This window comes from Leucoraja erinacea, unplaced genomic scaffold (genome assembly GCF_028641065.1).
Source record: "Leucoraja erinacea ecotype New England unplaced genomic scaffold, Leri_hhj_1 Leri_782S, whole genome shotgun sequence".
Classification (NCBI taxonomy): Eukaryota; Metazoa; Chordata; class Chondrichthyes; order Rajiformes; family Rajidae; genus Leucoraja; species Leucoraja erinaceus.
Genome location: NW_026576710.1, coordinates 49756 through 73959, shown reverse-complemented (window position 1 = coordinate 73959; position 24204 = coordinate 49756). Strand labels below are relative to the sequence as shown.

General features: G+C 51.6%; 2 protein-coding genes across 2 annotated transcripts; one reads left to right on the top strand and one right to left on the bottom strand.

Moving 5' to 3' along the window:
* Positions 1 to 1606: 1606 nt before the first annotated feature.
* LOC129694748 (ephrin type-B receptor 3-like) lies at positions 1607 to 7079 on the bottom strand (the record flags this gene model as incomplete). The annotated part of the gene is made up of 4 exons (XM_055631503.1): positions 6921 to 7079; positions 5139 to 5203; positions 2727 to 3166; positions 1607 to 1856 (listed from the first exon to the last, which is right to left on the bottom strand). Coding segments are annotated over exons 1-4 (807 nt in total), but the record flags the coding sequence as incomplete, so codon positions are not given.
* Positions 7080 to 9580: 2501 nt separating this feature from the next.
* Positions 9581 to 22908, top strand: LOC129694747 (slit homolog 3 protein-like). The gene is given in 5 exon segments (XM_055631502.1): positions 9581 to 9797; positions 13270 to 14029; positions 15934 to 16165; positions 16167 to 16774; positions 18548 to 22908. Coding segments are annotated over 4 exon segments (2946 nt in total). The 5' UTR covers positions 9581 to 9797; positions 13270 to 13271; the 3' UTR covers positions 19896 to 22908.
* The last annotated feature ends 1296 nt before the right edge of the window (positions 22909 to 24204 follow it).

Sequence of the window (24204 nt, the reverse complement as noted above, 5' to 3'; positions counted from 1 at the left end):
TGTGTACTAGGCCATTTAGAACGGAGATGAGGAAACACTTCTTCCCACAGAGAGTTGTGAGTCTGTTTAAGAATAAAGGGTCGGCCATTTAGAACGGAGACGAGGAAAGACTTTTTCACACAGAGAGTTGTGAGTCTGTGGAATTCTCTACCTCAGAGGGCGGTGGAGGCCGGTTCTCTGGATATTTTCAAGAGGGAGCTAGATAGGGCTCTTAAAAATAGCGGAGTCAGGGGATATGGGGGAGAAGTCAGGAACGGGGTACTGATTGGGGATGATCAGCCATGATCACATTGAATGGCGGTGCTGGCTCGAAGGGCCGAATGTCCTACTCCTGCACCTATTGTCTATTGTCTATTGTCTAAGTCAGTGGATATTTTTTAAGGCAGGGATAGATAGACTCTTGATCACTTTTACACCGTTAAAAGTGGTGGGTGTATGGAACGAGCTGCTGGAGGAGGTAGTTGAGGCTGGGACTATCCCAATGTTTAAGAAACATTTGGACAGGTTCATGGATAGGACAGTTTTAGAGGGATATGGGCCAAACGCATGCAGGTGGGACTAGTGTAACTGGGACATGTTGGTCAGCATGGGCAACTTGGGCCGAAGGGCCTGTTTCCAAGCTGTGTGACTCTAATTCTAAGGCCTTGGGGCCCCAACTCTGTGTGAACAAGAGGCCTTGGGCCCTCTCTCCCCTGGAGACAGGAGGCCTTGGATTTTCCTGATGCCTGGACCTTATCCCTGAGGCTGCCTTGGGAATGAGGGGCCGAAGGGCCTGTTTCCACACTGTATGTGATGAGTGTGTGATGAGGATGAGGGAAATGGGGGTGGAGGAGAGGCTGAGGGGTGAGGCGGAGGGGAGGTGAGGGGGGGAGAGGAGAGGGGGAGGGAGGGAGAGGGAGAGGGGGAGGGGGAGAGGGGGAGGGGAGGGGAGGGAAGGGAGGGAAGAGGGGGAGGGAGAAGGTGGGGGTGAGGGAGGGGGGAGGGAAGAGGCGAGAGGAGGGGGAGAGGGAGGGAGAGGGGAGAGAGGGGGAGAGGGAGAGGGGAGAGTTGAGGGGGAATGGGGAGGGGGAGAGAGGGAGTGGGGTGAGGGGGAGGAGGAGGGGGAGGGAGAGGGGAGGGGAGGGGAGGGGAGGGGGGAGAGGGAGGGGGAGGGGGAGGTGAGGGAGAGGGAGAGGGAGGGGAGGGAAGAGGGCAGAGGGGGGGGAGGTGAGGGGGGAGGTGAGGGAGGGGGTGAGAGGGAGAGGGAGAGGGTGGGGGAGGTGAGGGAGGGGGAGAGGGAGGGAGAAGGGGGAGAGAGGAGGGGGAGGTGAGGGAGAGGGAGAGGGAGGGGAGAGGGAGAGGGGAGAGGGGGAGCGGGGAGGTGAGGGAGAAGGGAGAGGGGAGAGGGAGGGGGGGGGGGGGGAGGGGGGGGGGGAAGGGGAGGGGGTAGGAGGTGGGGGGGGGGGGAGGGAAGGGAGAGGGAGAGGGAGAGGGAGAGGGAGAGGGAGAGGAGAGGGTGAGGGAGGGAGAGGGAGGGAGGGGGAGGGAAGCGGGGAGAGAGAAGGGAGAGGGAGGGGGAGGGAGGAGGAGAAGGGAAAGGGAGGGGGAGTGAGGGTGAGAAGGGTGAGCGTGAGTGGAGGCCCTGGTTACCTGTACAGGCCGTGAGCTCCTGGTTGCCCCGGTAACCGGGCCTACACCGGCAGGCTCCGGCGGGCGCCAGCCAGTGGCCCTCCCCGCTGCAGTGCATCGTGGGCGGCGTGTCGGCCTCCTGGGCCCCGTCCACGCACGAGCCGCCTACGGGCAACAGTGAGGTGGGGGCTGGGCCCGTGGCGGTGGCGGCGAAGCGCGCCAGGCCCAGGATGGCGGGCGGGCACCTCCTGTAGTAGCAATGTTACAAAATTTTGAGATTTAAAAAATCAAGTCTGCAATTTATCCCATCAGATAAAGCATAACAATAAGTTTAATTTGACACCAAATTCACTTTCATATCTCAAGTATTAAAAAAGTTATGGCCATTTTCATACTCGGAAATTAGCATCTTGTTCCCTATTGATTTTCAATGGACATTACCAAAAAGCTGTGATCTTGGATAGTCAAAAGCCCATTTCTTAAGGAAAGATTAACATTTTTAAATAGCCTAAGTGTCCAAAGATTATTCACAAATAATTCACAATATAACATGATTTTTATATCTAATTTACATTAATTTATAGGCCAAATGGAAGGAATTTAGTGTTCAATTGCTGTAAATAAATGCCCATTTAAATCGGCTTTCTAGTGGGTTCATGTGGAACGCGCTGGTTTAGAATGTTGACATAGCGCTGGATTAGTGCCCTCAAATGCCGAGAAAAATACTGCGGGATATAAAAAGCCCAAAATGAACTATTCGTTATAGATAACTTGATATTCAGGGTTATATATATGCCCCATTTAATGTAAAAATAAGGTACATACCTTTAATTGTTTGCTTTATAAAACCCTGGGGCTGCGAGAGGTTGCGAAATCAGAGAGTAATTTTAAAACTATTATAACTATATTATCGAGGCCTATAAAACTAATAATACTTTTTGCGACCGGGTCTTGCAGCGATTTTTCGTTAATGATTTACTAGGCTGAACATCTGCGATTAGTACAGCCTAGTAAAAATCGCGTTTTAAACCCGCCGTCTCCAAACAGCGCCAAAATCGCCGACATGGCTGAGGGCAGATTCCCAATGACGATTCAGGTAGGTTTTGTAACATACCTACCTGTAGTAGGCCCGCACGGACAGCAGGTTGGCACAGGCCCCGCGGTCCCGGAAGGCCAGCCTGAAGCCGGCCTTGGAGAGTGGGCCGACCGCCACCGTGGCCCGGTTCACCCCGCCGCCTTCCCCCAGCGTGAAGACCAGCTCCGCGGAAAGCTCGCCCGCCTTGGCGTAGTCCTCCCTCAGCCCAGAGACTCCCGGGGCCTCCACATCCCCCTCGCTGTCTGCCTCACGGTGGTAGACCGAGAACGTCTCCCGGCACGGGCTCTGGAACGACCTGCAGTCCCTCATGGTGAAGCGCAGGTCCACGTACACCAGGCGGGCCTCTCCACGCCCGATGAAGCCGCTCCTCAGCCAGTTGTCCTGGTTGGGGCTTTCCATGTTGCACACACGGTGGGTTCGAATGGTGTTGAAGTTCGTATCCACGGCCACCGTCTCCTCCCACTGCAACAGACAGAGACGCCATCAATCAAAGATCGCCAGCCTCGACCAGCGCTCCAGTCAAGATTATTTGATTTGACAAAGTTAGAGAAATCATAGAAACATAGACAATAGGTGCAGGAGTAGAGGCCATTCGCCCCTTCGTGCCTGAACCGCCATTCAATATGATCATGGCTGATCAAGGACAGGTGCGGTGCCCAGTCTCACTGCCTGCGGTCGCTCCGTCAGAAAGTTCAGGATCCAATCGCATATCGGCGAGCTGAGGCCTAGCTGGTGGAGTTTGGTGGTGAGCTTGGTGGGGATACATAGATACATAGATACATAGATACATAGACAATAGGTGCAGGAGTAGAGGCCATTCGGCCCTTCGTGCCTGAACCACCATTCAATATGATCATGGCTGATCATCCAACTCAGTATCCCGTACCTGCCTACTCTCCATACCCCCTGATCCCCTTAGCCACAAGGGCCACATCCAACTCCCTCTTAAATATAGCCAAAGTGAACTGGCCTCAACTACCCTCTGTGGCAGAGAGTTCCAGAGATTCGCCACTCTCTGTGTGAAAAAAGTTCTTCTCATCTCGGTTTTAAAGGATTTCCCCCTTATCCTTAAGCTGTGACCCCTTGTCCTGGACTTCCCTAACATCGGGAACAAGGTGCAGGAGTAGAGGCCATTCGGCCCTTCGTGCCTGAAACATAGAAACATGATTCTATGAGTTCCACAGATTCACCACTCTCTGCGTGAAAAATGTTTTCCTCATCTCGATCCTAAAAGATTTACCCCTTATCCTTAAGCTGTGACCCCTTGTCCTGGACTTCCCCAACATCGGGAACAATCTTCCTGCATCTAGCCTGTCCAACCCCTTAAGAATTTTGTAAGTTTCTAAAAGATCCCCCCTCAATCTTCTAAATTCTAGCGAGTACAAGCCGAGTCTATCCAGTCTTTCTTCATATGAAAGTCCTGACATCCCAGGAATCATTCTGGTGAACCTTCTCTGTACTCCCTCTATGGCAAGAATGTCCTTCCTCAGATTAGGAGACCAAAACTGTACGCAATACTCCAGGTGTGGTCTCACCAAGACCCTGTACAACTGCACAACTGCACCAAGACCCTGTACAACAAATTCAATGTTGATAGGACTTGGATAGACAATGGATGCCACAAGTAGTAGGCCACAAGAGCAAAGAGGTCCTTCTGCAGTTGCACAGGGCCCTAGTGAGACCACACCTGGAGTATTGTGTACAGTTTTGGTCCCCTAATTTGAGGAAGGACATTCTTGCTATTGAGGGAGCCCAGGTTAATTCCCGGGATGGCGGGTCTGTCAAATGCTGAGAGAATGTGGAGCGGCTGGGCTTGTACGCTCTGGAGTTTAGAAGGATGAGAGGACATCTTATTGAAACATTATTAAGGGCTTTGGACACGCTAGAGGCAGGAAACATGTTCCCGATGTTGGGTGAGTCCAGAACCAGGGGCCACACACACACACACAGTTTAAGAATAAGGGGTTTAAGCCATTTAGAACGGAGACGAGGAAACACTTTTTCTCACAGAGAGTGGTGAGTCTGTGGAATTCTCTGCCTCAGAGGCCGGTTCTCTGGATGCTTTCAGGAGAGAGCTAGATGGGGCTCTTAAAGATGGCGGAGTCAGGGGATAAGGCAGGAACAGGGTACTGATTGGGGATGATCACGTTGAATGGCGGTGCTGGCTCGAAGGGCCGAATGGCCTCTACTCCTGCACCTATTGTCTATTGTCTATTGTCAACTACTGGGAACAGGCACTTCATCCCAACTTGCCCACACCAACCAACATGTCCCATCTACATGTCCCACCTGCGCTGGTCCTAGCAACATCCTCGAGACCGTTAGACCCGGTGGGTGGCAGGGCTGGTTTAGACGCTGCCAAAGCTAACTCCATGAGCGCTGCTACACTGGAGTGAGATGGCACGAGGTAGGTGATAGGTAACTGGCATCTTACCCCACTGCTGGGCACTGCCAGCCAGTTCAGTTCCTCCGTTGCCATCTGCGTGTCCATTAGCACCTCTGCCGGAGAGAAAAGGCAGAGACTGTCATTACTGTCGAAACAGACAACGGGTGCAGGAGTAGACCATTCGGCCCGTCGAGCCAGCACCGCCACTCAATGACATCACGGCTGGTCATCCCCAACCCCCCCATCAAAGTGCTGCACCCAACTGTATACAGAGTCGCTGCCACACAGCGCCAGAGACCCGGGTTCGATCCTGACCACGGGCGCTGTCTGTGCGGAGTTTGCACGTTCTCTCCCCGTGTCCTGCGTGGGTTTTCTCCGGGTGCTCCGGTTTCCTCCCACACTCCAAAGACGTACGGGTTTGTAGGTTAATTGGTTTTGGTATAAATTGTAAATTGTCCCTAGTGTGTGTGTGTGTGTGTGTGTGTGTGTGTGTGTGTGTGTGTGTGTGTGTGTGTGTGTGTGTGTGTGTGTGTGTGTGTGTGTGTGTGTGTGTGTGTGTGTGTGTGTGTGTGTGTGTGTGTGTGTGGTGTGTGTGTAGGGTAGTGTTAGTGTGCGGGGATCGCTGGTCGGCAGAGACACGGTGGGCCGAAGGGCCTGTTTCGGTACTGTATCTCCAAAACAAAAAAACGAATGATTTATTTTTGATTGTATAAAGCACGATTTTTTCTGCTTGCCCCTTGTTTTTATTTTAAAGCCAGGCCTATACTACAACCACTCTAATTAGCAGTGTGTTAGACAATAGGTGCAGGAGTAGAGGCCATTCGGCCCTTCGAGCCAGCACCGCCATTCAATGTGATCATGGCTGATCATCCCCAATCAGTACCCCATTCCTGCCTTCTCCCCATATCCCCTGACTCCGCTATCTTTAAGAGCCTATCTAGCTCTCTCTTGAAAGTATCCAGAGAACCGGCCTCCACCGCCCTCTGAGGCAGAGAATTCCACAGACTCACAACTCTGTGAGAAAAAGTGTTTCCTTGTTCTCTTACCCCTTATTCTTAAACTGTGTGGCCCCCGGTTCTGGACTCCCCCAACATCGGAGTGAGTCTGTGGAATTCTCTGCATCAGAGGGCGGTGGAGGCCGGTTCTCTGGATACTTTCAAGAGAGAGCTAGATAGGGCTCTTGAAGATAGCGGAGTCGGGGGATATGGGGGAGAAGGCAGGAACAGGGGTACTGATTGTGGATGATCAGCCATGATCACAGTGAATGGCGATGCTGGCTCGAAGGGGGCCAAATGGCCTACTCCTGCACCTATTGTCTATTGTCAAGAGAGCTAGATAGGGCTCTTAAAGATAGCGGAGTCAGTGGATATGGGGAGAAGGCAGGAACGGGGTACTGATTGGGGATGATCAGCCATGATCACATTGAATGGCGGTGCTGGCTCGAAGGGCCGAATGGCCTCTACTCCTGCACCTATTGTCTATTGTCAAGAGAGCTAGATAGGGCTGCACCTGTTGTCCATCGAAAGTGAATTCGCTATCAAAGGAGACGAAAATGCTGGAGAAGCTCAGCGGGTGAGGCAGCATCTATGGAGCGAAGGAAATAGGCCACGTTTCGGGCCTACTGATGTGCGGTTGGGGGGAAGAAGAAAGGAAGAGGTGGAGGGAGAGCTGGGAAGGGGAGGAGAAAGTAGGGACTACCTGAAATTAGAGAAGTCGATGTTCATACCGCACATAGCTGTCAAATTATCTTTATCTGATGGGATTACAACGCAGGCTGGATTTTTAACGTCATATAATTATGGTTCGGCAAGGCCTAGCCTGAGAACTCACCATCCAAGGCCAGGGCTGTGGACAGGAAGGAGAGGTGAAGCCACAGCTCCATGGCCCTTGAGGTTGTCGTTGCACAGGCCTAGACCAGGCCTTGAGTCCTTGACACTGGAGAGAAGTTGCCTTTGTAGCTCCGAGCTGTGTCGACCGCTGTGTTTCTGCTCCCACTAGAGGTCCAATGGTCACTATCTCCCCCCCCACCTCCTCCTCCCTTGTCCCACCAATCCCATCCGCTTCAAGGACACTGGCTTGACGATTTATTTAGAAAGAAATTATTAACAGCTCCCTGTTTACTAACAAAGGTGGGGGCAGCACGATGGCTCAGCGGGAGAGGGGCCCCGCTAGGTCGGAGGAGGTTGGGGTATGAGGGGAAGGAACAGGAGGCAGAGAGGGAGAGAGAGAGAGACAGAGAGAGTGTGGGAATGAAGGCAAGCCAGAGAGGGAGCTCGGAGCTCAGAGAAAGAAGGTGTGTCGAGTGTAGGAGCAAAGAGGTCCTTCTGCGGTTGTACAGGGCCCTGGTGAGACCACACCTGGAGTATTGTGTGCAGTTTTGGCCTGTTGGCCTTCATTGCAAGAGGAGTTGAGTATAGGTGCAAAGATGTACATCTGCAGTTGTACAGGGCCCTGGTGAGACCACACCTGGAGTATTGTGTGCAGTTTTGGCCTGTTGGCCTTCATTGCAAGAGGAGTTGAGTATAGGTGCAAAGAGGTCCTTCTGCAGTTGTACAGGGCCCTAGTGAGACCACACCTGGAGTATTGTGTGCAGTTTTGGCATGTTGGCTTTCATTACAAGAGGAGTTGAGTATAGGAGCAAAGAGGTCCTTCTGCAGTTGTACAGGGCCCTGGTGAGACCACACCTGGAGTATTGTGTGCAGTTTTGGCCTGTTGGCCTTCATTACAAGAGGAATCGAGTCTAGGAGCAAAGAGGTCCTTCTGCAGTTGTACAGGGCCCTGGTGAGACCACACCTTGAGTATTGTGTACAGTTTTGGTCCCCTAATTTGAGGAAGGACATTCTTGCTATTGAGGGAGCCCAGCGTAGGTTCACCAGGTTAATTCCCGGGATGGCGGGACTGTCATATGCTGAGAGAATGGAGCAGCTGGGCTTGTACACTCTGGAGTTCAGAAGGATGAGAGGGGATCTTATTGAAACATATAAGATTGTTAAGGGTTTGGACACGCCAGAGACCACGAGCTGTAGGAATGCACGTGCCTGTTATTCCTAGGACTACATCTGTCTGATGACCTGACGTCCACGGCCAACACCACAGCACTGGTCAAGAGAGCCCAGCAGCGACTACACCCTCTCCGAAGACTACGTAAAGCAGGTCTCCCCACCACACACCTACGGACTTTTTATAGGGGGACAATCGAGAGCACATTGACCTGCGGCATCACTTCCTGGTTCGGGAGCTGCAAGGCGTACGAACGGCACCAACTAGACAGGATTGTGAAGACAGCCAGCAGGATTACTGGTGCTCCACTCCCTTTCCTGCTGGACATATACAGGAAGAGATGTATCAGCAGAGCCATCTCCATCATCAAAGACCCCTACCACCCATCGCATCACATATTCCCCATCCTGCCATCTGGGAAGAGGTACAGGAGCATTAGCTGCAAAACCAGCAGGATGCTCCTCAGCTTCTTCCCGCAGGCTATAAGACTGATAAACGGACTTTGTCCCCTGCCAAAGTATCGCGCACCAACCACCAACCTGGACACACTGCAGCAGAGCCACCGTCGTGCCGCTGCCGATCGGAACGCCTGTTGAATGTTTAGTAGAGAGTTAAATTTGTTCATGATATATCAGATTCAGATTCAGATTCAGATTCAATTTTAATTGTCATTGTCAGTGTACAGTACAGAGACAACGAAATGCATTTAGCATCTCCCTTGAAGAGCGACATAGCAAACGATTTGAATAAATAAAAAATAAAAAAATAATAATAATAATAATAATAAGTGTCCGGGGGGGGTGGGGGGTGGTGATTGGCAGTCACCGAGGTACGTTGTTGAGTAGAGTGACAGCCGCCGGAAAGAAGCTGCTCCTCGACCTGCTGGTTCGGCAACGGAGAGACCTGTAGCGCCTCCCGGATGGTAGGAGGGTAAACAGTCCATGGTTGGGGTGAGAGCAGTCCTTGGCGATGCTGAGCGCCCTCCGCAGACAGCGCTTGCTTTGGACAGACTCAATGGAGGGGAGCGAGGAACCGGTGATGCGTTGGGCAATTTTCACCACCCTCTGCAATGCCTTCCGGTCGGAGACAGAGCAGTTGCCGTACCATACTGTGATACAGTTGGTAAGGATGCTCTCGATGGTGCAGCGGTAGAAGTTCACCAGGATCTGAGGAGACAGATGGACCTTCTTCAGTCTCCTCAGGAAGAAGAGACGCTGGTGAGCCTTCTTGATCAGAGTAGAGGTATTGTGGGTCCAAGAAAGGTCATCGGAGATGTTGACTCCCAGGAACCTGAAGCTAGAAACACGTTCCACCTCCGTCCCGTTAATGTGGATGGGGGTGTGCGTGCAATGTATATGTATAATATATGTATTTTTATTTCTATTTATTTTTACTGCACACTGAATGGACACTGGTTGAGCAACGTTTTTTTGTTTCCTCTGGGTATGTGAATACTCAGGAAATGACAATAAAGATATACAATACAATACAATGACCGATGCCCCGTGCGTTCCTCATGGTACAAGGAAGATAGTGAGAAGTGGCTTCCTCTTGTCACTCCGCTAAAAGGACGGGCTGTCCGTGAGGCCGCACGTCGTCCCGGCAGCGTTCGATAAGCACAGCTCGAGTGCGGTCGTTCCTTGCATCTGGCGCCGTGGAGCAGCATTCCTGAAAGACTCTGGAATCCCACATCGGGGAAACTGCCCGGTAAAGTATTTATTCTTCATCTGCTTCATGGTGGCTGGGAGTTTGTTAATTATCTTAGAGTGTCTTAGAGTGACACAGGCCCATCTTGTCCGCACCGGCCAACATGCCCCAGCTACACTAGTCCCACCTGCCTGCGTTTGGTCCATATCCCTCCAAACCTGTCCTATCCATGTACCTGTCTAACATTGGGATAGTCCCCGCCTCAACTACCTCCTCTGGCAGCTCGGTCCGTTAAGAACATAGAGGGATCCTAGACTATAAGGAGTAACGTAGTCGGAGGCAGAGATACGTGGCGACTCTTTGCGTGATTATCTATTGTACACACAAACAGAGACTCTCACCGTACCTACTGTAGGTAGATGTTACAATAAAGTATATCGTTGACAATAAAGCATCGAGAAACGGCATCTCATATTTCGCTTGGCCAGCTTCCAACTCAGTGGTAAGACTTTAGATATCTCTCACTTCAGCTAGCCCCGGCATTGCCTCTCTCTCTATCCCTCCCCCACAACCAAAATCGCACCAGCTTCTCGTTCTCACCCAGCAAACAGCTGACAATGTCGTAAGGCATTCCTCTATTGTCGGAAGGCAGGAACGGGGTACTGATTGGGGATGATCAGCCATGATCACATTGAATGGCGGTGCTGGCTCGAAGGGTCGAATGGCCTCTACCCCTGCATCTATTGTCTATTGTTGTTTTATGCGCATCTTCCGTTCATTGTTCATTGTTATTAGAGGGTGTGCAGAGAAGGTTCACCAGACTGATTCCTGGGATGTCAGGACTGTCTTATGAAGAAAGACTGGATAGACTTGGTTTATACTCTCTAGAATTTAGGAGATTGAGAGGGGATCTTATAGAAACTTACAAAATTCTTAAGGGGTTGGACAGGCTAGATGCAGGAAGATTGTTCCCGATGTTGGGGGAAGTCCAGGACAAGGGGTCACAGCTTAAGGATAAGGGGGAAATCCTTTAAAAACCGAGATGAGAAGAACTTTTTTCACACAGAGAGCGGTGAATCTGTGGAACTCTCTGCCGCAGAGGGTAGTCGAGGCCACACAGTTCATTGGCTATATTTAAGAGGGAGTTAGATGTGGCCCTTGTGGCTAAGGGGATCAGGGGGTATGGAGAGAAGGCAGGGATGGGATACTGAGTTGGATGATCAGCCATGATCATATTGAATGGCGGTGCAGGCTCGAAGGGCCGAATGGCCTCTACTCCTGCACCTAATTTCTATGTTTCTATCTCTCCACGTCAACATCTGTATCCCTCGTTTCCGCTTGTCCCCAATCGGTCTGAAGAAGGGTCTCGACCCGAAACGTTCCTCCTCTCCAGAGATGCTGCCTGGTCTCGCTGGGTTTTTTCCGTGGATTGGTGGAGTCAGGATTGAACTCTCTGGTTCTTTGGAGCTGTCTTTGGGGCAGCAGCTCGAACCGCCGAACCACCAGATCGAAATAGAACGAGGCTTCGAAAGACTGGTCTCATTTCCTAACTCTGACAGCTGTCAAACAGGGAACGATATGATGTTCTCTCCCCCCCCCCCCCCCCCGTCTCTCTGTCTGCCTCGCAAAGATAACCCTCCTTCTCGCCAACCCCAGCAAATCCAAAACACACTAGTCACTGTCAATAGACAATAGACAATAGGCGCAGGATGAGGCCATTCGGCCCTTCGAGCCTGCACCACCATTCAATGTGATCATCCCCAATCTGTGCCCCGTTCCTGCCTTCTCCCCTGACTCCACTATCTTTAAGACCCCTATCTAGCTCTCTCTTGAAAGCATCCAGAGAACCGGCCTCCACCGCCCTCTGAGGCAGAGAATTCCACAGACTCTCCACTCTCTGTGAGAAAAAGTGTTTCCTTATCTCCGTTCTAAATGGCTCCCCCAACATCGGGAACATGTTTCCTGCCTCTAGCGTGTCCAAACCCTTAATAATCTTATATGTTTCAATGAGATACCCTCTCATCCTTCTAAATCCAGAGTGTACAAGCCCAGTTGCTCAGCATATGACAGTCCCGCCATCCCGGGAATAACCTGGTGAAACCTACGCTGAGCTCCCTCAACAGCAAGATTGCCCTTCCTCAAATTTGGAGACCTAAACTGCACACAATACTCAAGGTGTGGTCTCACTAGGGTCCTGTACAGCTTCACTGTTAAAGACACAGCACCACCACACTCAGGAACAGCTTCTTCCACCCAGAGAGATATTAATGTTTTTTAAAAATTCACCATTCGCTCTGCTGCCCCTGCTGGAGGGAGGGGGAGGGACTATAAAACCAGGAATTGGTGTGCCTCACTCAGTCTCTGCAAGATGGATGAAGCCAAAGGGTCACGTCTCTCTGAGCTCTGAATAACACTGAACACATGCCTACTCAACTGTGAGTCCCCTTAATGTGGTTTGAAAATGAAAATATGGGTTTGTTTGAAGTAAAAAGACTCTGCCTGCAAATGGTTGTTTGGGTGCTTTGGCTTGAAGTTAAAAGGCAGTACTTACTGCAAATGGTGGCTAGGGAGCTTTGGCTTGAAGTTCAAAGGCACTACTTACTGCAAATGGTGGCTTGGGTGCTTTGGCTTGAAGTTAAAAGGCACTACTGCAAATGCACTTCCTGTTTTGCACTGTATATTGATTTTAGATAAAATGCTACCACTTACGGCTGTATTTTTGCCCATCTTACCCAGTCCCCCTCTGCTCAGCAGGTGCAGAGAATTCTTCCCATCAATGAAAAATAAAAGTGTTATTAGTGTTTAAAAAATGTTGAGAATCTCTCTCCTGTCAATCACGCCATGAAGGCCACACCTTTTACGGTGGGAGGGGGAGGGGTTATAAAACCCGGACGTGTGGGTGTGGCTCAGTCTCTGCATGATGGGGGAGGGAGAGGTCACGACTGTCTGAGCTGTGAATCAACTGAACACACTGAATGTCTACTGAACTGTGAGTTTGGTGTTTTGTGTGGTTTTATGGTGGTTTCACCCTGCATGAAATGGAATGAAACTGCATTTGAATTTGGTGGCCTTGCACAATGCTTGAAGTGGTTGGAAACTGCACTTGAATTCGGTGGCCTTGCACAATGCTTGAAGTGGTTGGAAACTGCACTTGAATTTGGTGGTCTTGCACAATGCTTGAAATGGTAGGAACATGGATTTGAATTTGGTGGCCTTGCACCCTGCTTGAAATGGAATTTCAAGGAATAGCCATGAGTCAACTGCCAGCCCACCAGCCGTGAGTGAGCTGCCAGCAGATCAGGCTTGAGGGACTGAGCTGCCACCCCAAGAACCCATACCAGCACTCCAGAAAGCCCCCCCCCCCCCCCCCCCCCCCCACCCCCCCCCCACGGAATTTGGTGGAGAGAGGTGGAATATTGCGTTGGGGAAACCAGCCCTCCCGTGTGAACATGGGACCCAACGGGTCCCACTTTGTCTAGTAAATTCCAGAAATAAATATATTCTAGAAATCAATGTACTTTTTCTCTTCCAGGAATGGGGCAGCCATGGCTCGCGTATCTTGTGGTTGTCATCGGCTTGTGCTCCCTCAGGAGTGGTCGAACATCTCCTCAGTGTGATTGCTACAAATGCCAGGGAGGGAATATGGAACTGAACTGCAGCCACCGCTCCCTCCAGTCCGTCCCTCCCTCCCTCCCGGAGGACACCCAGGTTCTCCTCTTGTCTTCCAACTCCATCCGTTCCGTCTCTCTCGGCTCGTTCGGGAACCTCTCGAAGCTCCGCCACCTCGACCTCTCCGACAACCGGCTCGGGCGCTTGGAGGGTGACCGCCCGCTGCCGCTGGAGTGGCTGGACCTCTCCTCCAACGCCTTGACCGCCATTCCCCACCTGGGGAACCTGCCGCATCTCAGGAAGCTGGTCCTGGATGGCAACGGGATCGCGGATCTCCCCCAGGGGGCGTTCGAGGGCTTGGTCAACCTGACCGAGCTCAGCATCCGGGGCAACGCCATCGGTCATCTCCCCGACGACATCTTCCACCCGCTCCACAACCTCGTGCACCTCAACCTCGCCTCCAACCGCATCCAGGACTTCCCCAACGGAGCCTTGGACGGGCTGGAGGAGCTGCAGTCTTTAGACATCTCCAATAACAGCCTGAGAGCAATCCCCACAGACCTCTTTGAGAGCAATGAAATACTTCTCTACGTCTACCTGTATGACAACCCCTGGCACTGTGAGTGTGGCTCGGCCGAATATCTCAAAGAATGGATGGAAGAAAATGACGGGAACGTGTACAGGTACGTGGGGGGGGGGGGGGGAACCTCCGACATTGTCCCCACCTCCAACGGGACCTTATAAGATCCCCTCTCATCCTTCTAAACTCCAGAGTATACAAGCCCAAACGCTCCATTCTCTCAGCATATGACAGTCCCGCCATCCCGGGAATTAACCTTGTAAACCTACGCTGCACTCCCTCAATAGCAAGAATGTCCTTCCTCAAATTAGGGGGCCAAAACTGCACACAATACATCCATGTGTGGTCTCACTAGGGCTCTGTATAACTGCAGAAGGACCTGCTTGCTCCTATACTCAACTCCTCTTGTTATAGAAACATAGAAACATAGAAATTAGGTGCAGGAGTAGGCCATTCGGCCCTTCGAGCCTGCACCGCCATTCAATATAATCATGGCTGATCATCCAACTCAGTATCCCGTACCTGCCTTCTCTCCATGCCCTCTGATCCCCTTGGCCACAAGGGCCACATCTAACTCCCTCTTAAATATAGCCAATGAACTGGCCTCAACTACCCTCTGTGGCAGAGAGTTCCAGAGATTCACCACTCTCTGTGTGAAAAATGTTCTCCTCATCTCGGTTTTAAAGGATTTCCCCCTTATCCTTAAGCTGTGACCCCTTGTCCTGGACTTCCCCAACATCGGGAACAATCTTCCTGCATCTAGCCTGTCCAACCCCTTAAGAATTTTGTAAGTTTCTATAAGACCAAGATGTTATGAAGGCCAACATGCCATTCGCTTTCTTCACTGCCTGCTGTACCTGCATGCTTACTTTCATAGACTGATGACCAAGGACCCCCAGATCGGAAGACGTCTGAAGAAGGGTTTTGGCCCGAAACGTTGCCTATTTCCTTCGCTCCATAGATGCTGCTGCACCCGCTGAGTTTCTCCAGCATTTTTGTGTACCCCCAGATCTCGTTGTACTTCCCCTTTTCCCAACTTGACTCTATTTAGATAATAATCTGCCTTCCTGATTTTGTTACCAAAGAGGATAACCTCACATTTATCCACATTAAACTGCATCTGCCATGCATCTGCCCACTCCCCCAACCTGTCCAAGTCATTCTGCATTCTCATAGCATTCCAGTCCACACTGCCGCCCAGCTTTGTGTCATCTGCAAATTTGCTAATGTTACTTTGAATCCCTTCATCTAAATCATTGATGTATATTGTAAATAGCTGCGGTCCCAGCACTGAGCCTTGCGGTACCCCACTAGTCACTGCCTGCCATTCTGAAAGGGACCCGTTAATCCCTACTCTTTGTTTCATAGAAAACATAGAAACATAGAAAATAGATGCAGGAGTAGAGGCCATTCGGCCCTTCGAGCCAGCACCGCCATTCAAAATGATCATGGCTGATCATTCAACTCAGTATCCCATCCCTGCCTGCTCTCCATACCCCCTGATCCCTTTAGCCACAAGGGCCACATCTAACTCCCTCTTAAATATAGCCAATGAACTGTGGCCTCAACTACCTTCTGTGGCAGAGAATTCCACAGATACACCACTCTGTGTGTAAAAAATGATTTTCTCATCTCGGTCCTAAAAGATTTCCCTCTTATCCTTAAACTGTGTGACCCCTAGTTCTGGACTTCCCCAACATCGGGAATAATCTTCCTGCATCTAGCCTGTCCAACCCCTTAAGAATTTTGTAAGTTTCTATAAGATCCCCCCTCAATCTTCTAAATTCTAGCGTGTCTGCCTGTCTGCCAACCACTTCTCTATCCATGTCAGCACTCTACCCCCAATACCATGTGCCCTAATTTTGCCCACTAATCTCCTATGTGGGACCTTATCAAATGCTTTCTGAAAGTCCAGGTACACTACATCCACTGGCTCTCCCTTGTCCATTTTCCTAGTTACATCCTCAAAAGCCGCTGAGTGACTGGAGCATTGTGTGTGTATTTCAGGTACGTGGGGGAACCCGACTCGGAGAGTGTGGTGTGTGCATCGCCCGCTATGTGGCAGGGATGGCCCATCGTTAACCTCACCCTCGAGCAACTCTGCCCCGTCTCCACCACCCAGACGCCCAGCCGCTCTGTCGCTGCCCACCCCTCCACCCTGGGCCGTCTGCGACCCATCGCCGGGCTTGGCAGGGAAGGTGGGACTGAACTGCAGCCACCGCTCCCTCCAGTCCGTCCCTCCCTCCCTCCCGGAGGACACCCAGGTTCTCCTCTTGTCTTCCAACTCCATCCGTTCCGTCTCTCTCGGCTCGTTCGGGAACCTCTCGAAGCTCCGCCACCTCGACCTCTCCGACAACCGGCTCGGGCGCTTGGAGGGTGACCGCCCGCTGCCGCTGGAGTGGCTGGACCTCTCCTCCAACGCCTTGACCGCCATTCCCCACCTGGGGAACCTGCCGCATCTCAGGAAGCTGGTCCTGGATGGCAACGGGATCGCGGATCTCCCCCAGGGGGCGTTCGAGGGCTTGGTCAACCTGACCGAGCTCAGCATCCGGGGCAACGCCATCGGTCATCTCCCCGACCACATCTTCCACCCGCTCCACAACCTCGTGCACCTCAACCTCGCCTCCAACCGCATCCAGAACTTCCCCTACGGAGCCTTGGACGGGCTGGAGGAGCTGCAGGTTTTAGACATCTCCAATAACAGCCTGAGAGCAATCCCCATAGACCTCTTTGAGAGCAACGACAAACTTCTCTACGTCTTCCTGTATGACAACCCCTGGCACTGTGAGTGTGGCTCGGCCGACTATCTCAAAGTCTGGATGGATGGCAATGACGGGAACGTGTACAGGTACGTGGGGGGTGGGGAACCTCCGACATTGTCCCCACCTCCAACGGGACCCCACCACCACCCACATCCTCCCCTTTCCTGAACAAGGGGTCACACACAGTTTAAGAATAAGGAGTCGGCCATTTAGGACTGAGACTAGTCTAAGTGGGACCCGTTGGGTCCCATGTTCACACGGGAGGGCTGGTCCCCCCAACGCAATATTCCACCTCTCCACCAATTCCAATATTGGTGGCCAGTGGGGCGGGGGCTTTCTGGAGTGCTAGTATGGGTACAGTGGGCTGAAGGGACTGGTTAGTATGGACATTGTGGGCCAAATGGATTCTCGTGGTGGCAGCTCAGTCACTCAAGGCCGATGTGCTGGCAACTCACTAACGGCTGGTGGGCTGGCAGTTGACTCACGGCTATTCCTTGAATTTCCATTTCAAGCCGGGTGCAATGCAACCTAATTCAAATGCAGTTTCCTACCATTTCAAGCAGGGTGCAAGGCCACCAAATTCAAGTGCAACAACCGTTTTTTTTTTGCAGTGCAGCATTTCAAAGCAGTTACAACCACCAACAATAGCCATATTTTTTGCAGTGCAGCCTTTCAAAGCAACCATATTTTCATTTTCAAACCACAATAAGGGCACTCACAGTTGAGTAGACATGAGTTCAGTGTTATTCAGAGCTCAGAGAGACGTGACCCTCTCGATTCCTCCATCTTGCAGAGACTGAGTGAGGCACACCCCTTCCGGGTTTTATAGTCCCTTTCCCTTCCCACCAGCTGGGGCAGCAGAGAGAATGGAGACATATAAGGGCACTCACAGTTGAGTAGACACGAGTTCAGTGTTATTCAGAGCTCAGAGAGACGTGACCCTCTCGATTCCTCCATCTTGCAGAGACTGAGTGAGGCACACCCCTTCCACAATGGAGACAATAAGGGCACTCACAGTTGAGTAGACATGAGTTCAGTGTTATTCGGAGCTCAGAGAGACGTGACCCTCTCGATTCCTCCATCTTGCAGAGACTGAGTGAGGCACACCCCTTCCGGGTTTTATAGTCCCTTCCCCCTCCCACCAGCAGGGGCAGCAGAGAGAATGGAGACATTTTTTAAAACATTAATATCTCTCTGATTTTTCATCGATGGGAAAGATCCTCTGGTCCAGCCCAGCGGATAGGGGCTCTGAGCGAGGTGGTCAAAAATGACGACCATAAGTGGCGACGTTCTCTCCAAAATCACATCGCCGTGAGTCAAAAGCGGTCAAGATCTTACTTTTAATACGTTTTAAAAAGGCGAGGCAAACAATTGGGCAGCAACCACTTTACAGCCGCATCGAGGGGTCTCACGGTGGTGTAGACGTGCGTTCAGTGTTATTCACAGCTCAGAGAGCCGTGACCCTCTCGCTTCCTGGGTCTGGCAGAGACTGAGCGAGGGACTGCACTTCCGGGTTTTATAGTCCCGCCCCCCAGAGAGAATGGTGAATTTTAAAAAAACATTAATATCTCTCTGATTTTTCATCAATGGGAAAAATCCTCCGGCCCCGGAAGGCGGACGGGGGCTCTGAGCGAGGTGGCCAAGAATGACGGCCGTAGGTGGCGGCGTTCTCTCAGAAATCGCAGCACAGTGGGCCAAAGCGGTCAAGATCAGACTTTTAGTAATATAAGAATATGTATCTCCCTCTCCCCTGACTCTCAGTTTGAAGGAGGGTCTCGACCCGAAACGTCGCCCGTTCCTTCTCTCCATAGATGCCGCCTGTCCCGCTGAGTGACTGGAGCATTGTGTGTGTATTTCAGGTACGTGGGGGAACCCGACTCGGAGAGTGTGGTGTGTGCATCGCCCGCTATGTGGCAGGGATGGCCCATCGTTAACCTCACCCTCGAGCAACTCTGCCCCGTCTCCACCACCCAGACGCCAGCCGCTCTGTCGCTGCCCACCCCTCCACCCTGGGCCGTCTGCGACCCATCGCCGGGCTTGGCAGGGAAGGTGGGACTGAACTGCAGCCACCGCTCCCTCCAGTCCGTCCCTCCCTCCCTCCCGGAGGACACCCAGGTTCTCCTCTTGTCTTCCAACTCCATCCGTTCCGTCTCTCTCGGCTCGTTCGGGAACCTCTCGAAGCTCCGCCACCTCGACCTCTCCGACAACCGGCTCGGGCGCTTGGAGGGTGACCGCCCGCTGCCGCTGGAGTGGCTGGACCTCTCCTCCAACGCCTTGACCGCCATTCCCCACCTGGGGAACCTGCCGCATCTCAGGAAGCTGGTCCTGGATGGCAACGGGATCGCGGATCTCCCCCAGGGGGCGTTCGAGGGCTTGGTCAACCTGACCGAGCTCAGCATCCGGGGCAACGCCATCGGTCATCTCCCCGACCACATCTTCCACCCGCTCCACAACCTCGTGCACCTCAACCTCGCCTCCAACCGCATCCAGGACTTCCCCAACGGAGCCTTGGACGGGCTGGAGGAGCTGGACGTCTCCGACAACAAACTGTCCTCTCTCCCCCCGTCTCTCCTGGGCAAGTCCGCCCTGCTCCGCCTAGCGCTCCATGGCAACCCTTGGGTCTGCAATGACCACATCCACCACCTGTCCCGATGGATCCAGGCCAACCCGGGCAAGGTGCGGGGACCCGATGGGGCCGCGGATGACATCGCCGCCGTCTGCAGTGCCCCTGTCCATTTGAACGGCGTGCCCTTGGTTCGAATCCCGCTGCCGGCCCCCTGCCCGGGCGAGCCGACAACGTCCTCGCCGCCATCGCCCGTCGCGGCCAGGCCCGTTCACGACGCCATGACCGCCTGGGCGCGGAGGTCCGGCCTTCTCCTGGACAGGCGGGGCTCAAGACCCTCCTGTTGGCCGCATCTCCTACTCCACTGCGTTGCCCTCTTGCTCGTGGCGATGCAGCTCTGCGCCCTCTCTTTCTACACTCTCGGCTTCTACCGGCGCCTCTACCGGCCACTCAAGCCGCTCGGACGCGGGATCAGGCTGGTCCGCTACAGCCTGGCGCTGCCCGACCTCCGGCAGGTCTACCCCCCACCCGGCCCCCACCCCAACCCCGGCCTCCGGCAGGTGGAGCCCCTGCTGGCGGACGAGTACGATGCGGGCAGTACAAGCACACAGGGAGAGGCAGACACGTTCACCAGCTTCCAGTGAAAGATCCACCACTACCGGACGCTCGCACGTGGCAAGAACAGTCCCGGCCACAAACGTTCTCCACAGATGCTGCCCGACCCACTGGTACTCCAGCACTCTGTGCTTTTTTTGTATAAACCAGCAACTGCAGTTCCTTTGTCACCAAGTTACTCCAGCACTTTGTGTCTTTTTATAAACCATCACCTGCAGTTCCATGGATCTGAGTCACTCCAGTACTTTGTATCTTTTTTTGTATAAACCATCAACTGCAGTTCCTTTGTCACCAAGTTACTCCAGCACTTTGGGTCTTTTTATAAACCATCACCTGCAGTTCCATGGATCTGAGTTACTCCAGCACTTTGTATTTTTTTTGTATAAGCCAGCATATGCAGTTCCTTTATCACCAAGTTACTCCAGCACTTTTTGTCTTTTAAAATAAACCATCACCTGCAGATCCATGTACCTGAGTTACTCCAGTACTTTGTATCTTTTTTTGTATAAACCATCACCTGCAGTTCCACGTATCTGAGTTACTCCAGCACTTTGTATTTTTTTTGTATAAGACAGCATATGCAGTTCCTTTATCACCAAGTTACTCCAGCACTTTTTGTCTTCTTTTTTAAATAAACCATCACCTGCAGTTCCATGTACCTGAGTTACTCCAGCACTTAGATGTTATAATGTTTTATTTTCAATTGTCTACTGAATATTGTGTTGTTACTCATGGGCAAAGCACCAAGACAAATTCCTTGTATGTGTACATACTTGGCAAATAAAATGGATTCAATTTAATTCAATTCATTAACCCCTGACGCCCGTTCTAATCAAGAATCTATCTGTCTGCTGTCTGTACGGAGTTTGCACGTTCCCCTCGTGGGTTTTCTCCGAGATCTTCAATTTCCTTCCACACTCCAGATGTGCAGGTTTGTAGGTTAATTGGCTTGGTGTAAATGTAAAATGTGATCGGAGTAGTATTAGGCCATTCGGCCCATCGGGACCACTCCGCCATTCAATCATGGCTGATCTATCTCTCCCTCCGATTTATCACCCCCTTCTCCTGCCTTCTCCCCATAACCCCTGACACCCGCACTAATCAAGAATCTATCCATCTCTGCCGTAAAAATATCCACTGACTTGTGGCCTCCACAGCCGTATGTAGCAAAGAATCCCACAGATTCACCACCCTCTGACTAAATAAATTCCTCCTCATCTCCCTCCTTAAAGAACGTCCTTTAATTCTGAGGCTGTGCCCTCTGGTCCTAGACTCTCCCACTAGTGGAAACATCCTCCCCACATCCACTCTATCCAGGGCCTTTCATTATTCTGTACGTTTCAATGAGGTTCCCCCCCCTCCATTCTTCTAAACTCCAGCGAGTACAGGCCCAGTGCCGACAAACGCTCATCATAGGTTAACCCACTCATTCCTGGGATCGTTCTTGTAAACCTCCTCTGGACTCTCTCCAGAGCCGGCACATCCTTCCTCAGATACGGGGCTCACAATATTCCAAATGTGGTCTGACCAACATTGAAACATAGAAATTAGGTGCAGGAGTAGGCCATTCGGCCCTTCGAGCCTGCACCGCCATTTAATATGATCATGGCTGATCATCCAACTCAGTATCCCGTACCTGCCTTCTCTCCATACCCTCTGATCCCCTTGGCCACAAGGGCCACATCTAACTCCCTCTTAAATATAGCCAATGAACTGTGGCCTCAACTACCCTCTGTGGCAGAGAGTTCCAGATATTCACCACTCTCTGTGTGAAAAAAGTTCTCCTCATCTCGGTTTTAAAGGATTTCCCCCTAATCCTTAAGCTGTGACCCCTTGTCCTGGACTTCCCCAACATCGGGAACAATCTTCCTGCATCTAGCCTGTCCAACCCCTTAAGAATTTTGTAAGTTTCTATAAGATCCCCCCTCGCAATCTCCTAAATTCTAGAGAGTATAAACCAAGTCTATCCAGTCTTTCTTCATAAGACAGTCCTGACATCCCAAGAATCAGTCTGGTGAACCGTCTCTGCACTCCCTCTATGGCAATAATGTCCTTCCTCAGATTTGGAGACCAAAACTGCATGCAATACTCCAGGTGTGGTCTCACCAAGACCCTGTACAACTGCAGTAGAACCTCCCTGCTCCTATACTCAAATCCTCTTGCAATGAAAGCTAACATACCATTCGCTTTCTTTACTGCCTGCTGTACCTGCATGCCTACCTTCAATGACTGGTGTACCATGACATCCAGGTCTCGCTGCATCTCCCCCTTTCCCAATTGGCCACCATTTAGATAATAGTCTGCTTTCCCGTTTTCGCCTCATAGAGCCTCAGCGTTACATCCCTGTTTTTGTATACAAGCCCTCTTGTATGAAAATGCTAGCATTGAGTTTGCTTTCTTCGACTTGCAGATGAACTTTTTGGGAATCCTGCACCAGCGCTCCCAAGTCCCTCTGCACCTCCCATTTCTGGATTTTCTCCGCCATTTATTCCTTTATACCTACTACCAGAATGCGCGACTCCACACACTTTGCAGCACTACATTCCATCTGCCAATTCTCCGCACACTCTCTCAACCTGTCCAAGTCCTTCTGCAGAGTCCCTGATATGTCTACACTACCTGCCCTTCCACCTGCTTGCTTATCATCTGCAAACTGGCCACAAAGTCTTCAATCCCCTCGTCCAAATCATGAATATATGTGAACAGTTGTATTCGTGAGAAATTGTCCCGTGTGTGTATGTGTTGGGCAGTGTTAACGTTCGGGAGATCGCTGGTCGATGTGGACTCGGTGGAGCGAAGTGCCTGTTTCTGCGCTGTATCTCTAAACTAAAAAAAATTCTGGACTAACAGGCAGTATCTCCAGATAAAAGGGACGGGTGCCTGAAGAAGGGACTCGACCCGAAACATCACAATGGACAATAGGCCCTTCGAGCCAGCACCGTCATTCAATGTGATCACGGCTGATCACCCCCAATCAGTACCCCGTTCCTGCCTTCTCCCCATATCCCCTGACTCCACTATCAGATACTGATATGTTCTGTATTAATGCCTACTATATTCTGTTGTGCTGAAGCAAAGCACGAATTTCATTAGTCCTATCTGGGACACATGACAATAATGTTGGGCACCTCAACCTCGCCTCTAACCGAAACACAGTTTACGGATTGGAGGGGGAGGAATCTTTTAGGACCCAGATGAGAGAGCAATCCCATCATTTTTGAGAGCAATGAAAGTGGTATGACAACTGGCACTGGAATGTCTCTGCCACTCAAAGAAGTTAGTTGACGGGGGGGGGGGGGGGGGGGGGGGAACCACATTGTTCATTGGCTCTATCCTTCTAAACTCCAGAGGGAGTTAGATGTGGCCCTTGTGGCTAAAGGCTGCACTCCCTCAGGGGAATGTATGGGCGAGAAAAAACTGCAAATTAGGTGCAGGAGTAGAGGCCATTCTCGGTCCTTCGAGCCTGCACCTGCTTGCCCTATACTCAATATAGATCATGGCTGATCAGGAGTAGGCCAACTCAGTTCGATCACCGCCACCTGATCATGGCTGATCATCCAGTATCCCGTACTCAGTATCCTGTACCTGCCTTCTCTCCATACCCTCTGATCCCCTTGGCCACAAGGGCCACATCTAACTCCCTCTTAAATATAGCCAATGAACTGGCCTCAACTACCCCCTGTGGCAGAGAGTTCCAGAGATTCACCACTCTCTGTGTGAAAAAGGTTCTCCTCATCTCGGTTTTAAAGGATTTCCCCCTTATCCTTGAGCTGTGACCCCTTGTCCTGGACTTCCCCAACATCGGGAACAATCTTCCTGCATCTAGCCTGTCCAACCCCTTAAGAATTTTGTAAGTTTCGATAAGATCCCCTCTCAATCTCCTAAATTCTAGAGAGTATAAACCAAGTCTATCGAGTCTTTCTTCATAAGACAGTCCTGACATCCCAGGAATCAGTCTGGTGAACCTTCTCTGCACTCCCTCTATAGCAATAATGTCCTTCCTCAAATTTGGAGACCAAAACTGTACGCAATACTCCAGGTGTGGTCTCACCAAGACCCTGTACAACTGCAGTAGAATCTCCCTGCTCCTATACTCAAATCCTTTCGCTATGAAAGCTAACATACCATTCGCTTTCTTCACTGCCTGCTGCACCTGCATGCCTACTTTCAATGACTGGTGTACTAAATAATCTCTCTTGACTTAAAGATAGCGGAGTCAGGGGATACGGGGAGAAGGCAGGAACGGGGCACTGATTGTGGATGATCAGCCGTGATCACATTGAAAGGCGGTGCTGGCTCGAAGGGCCGAATGACCAGCTCCTGCACCGCCATTCAATG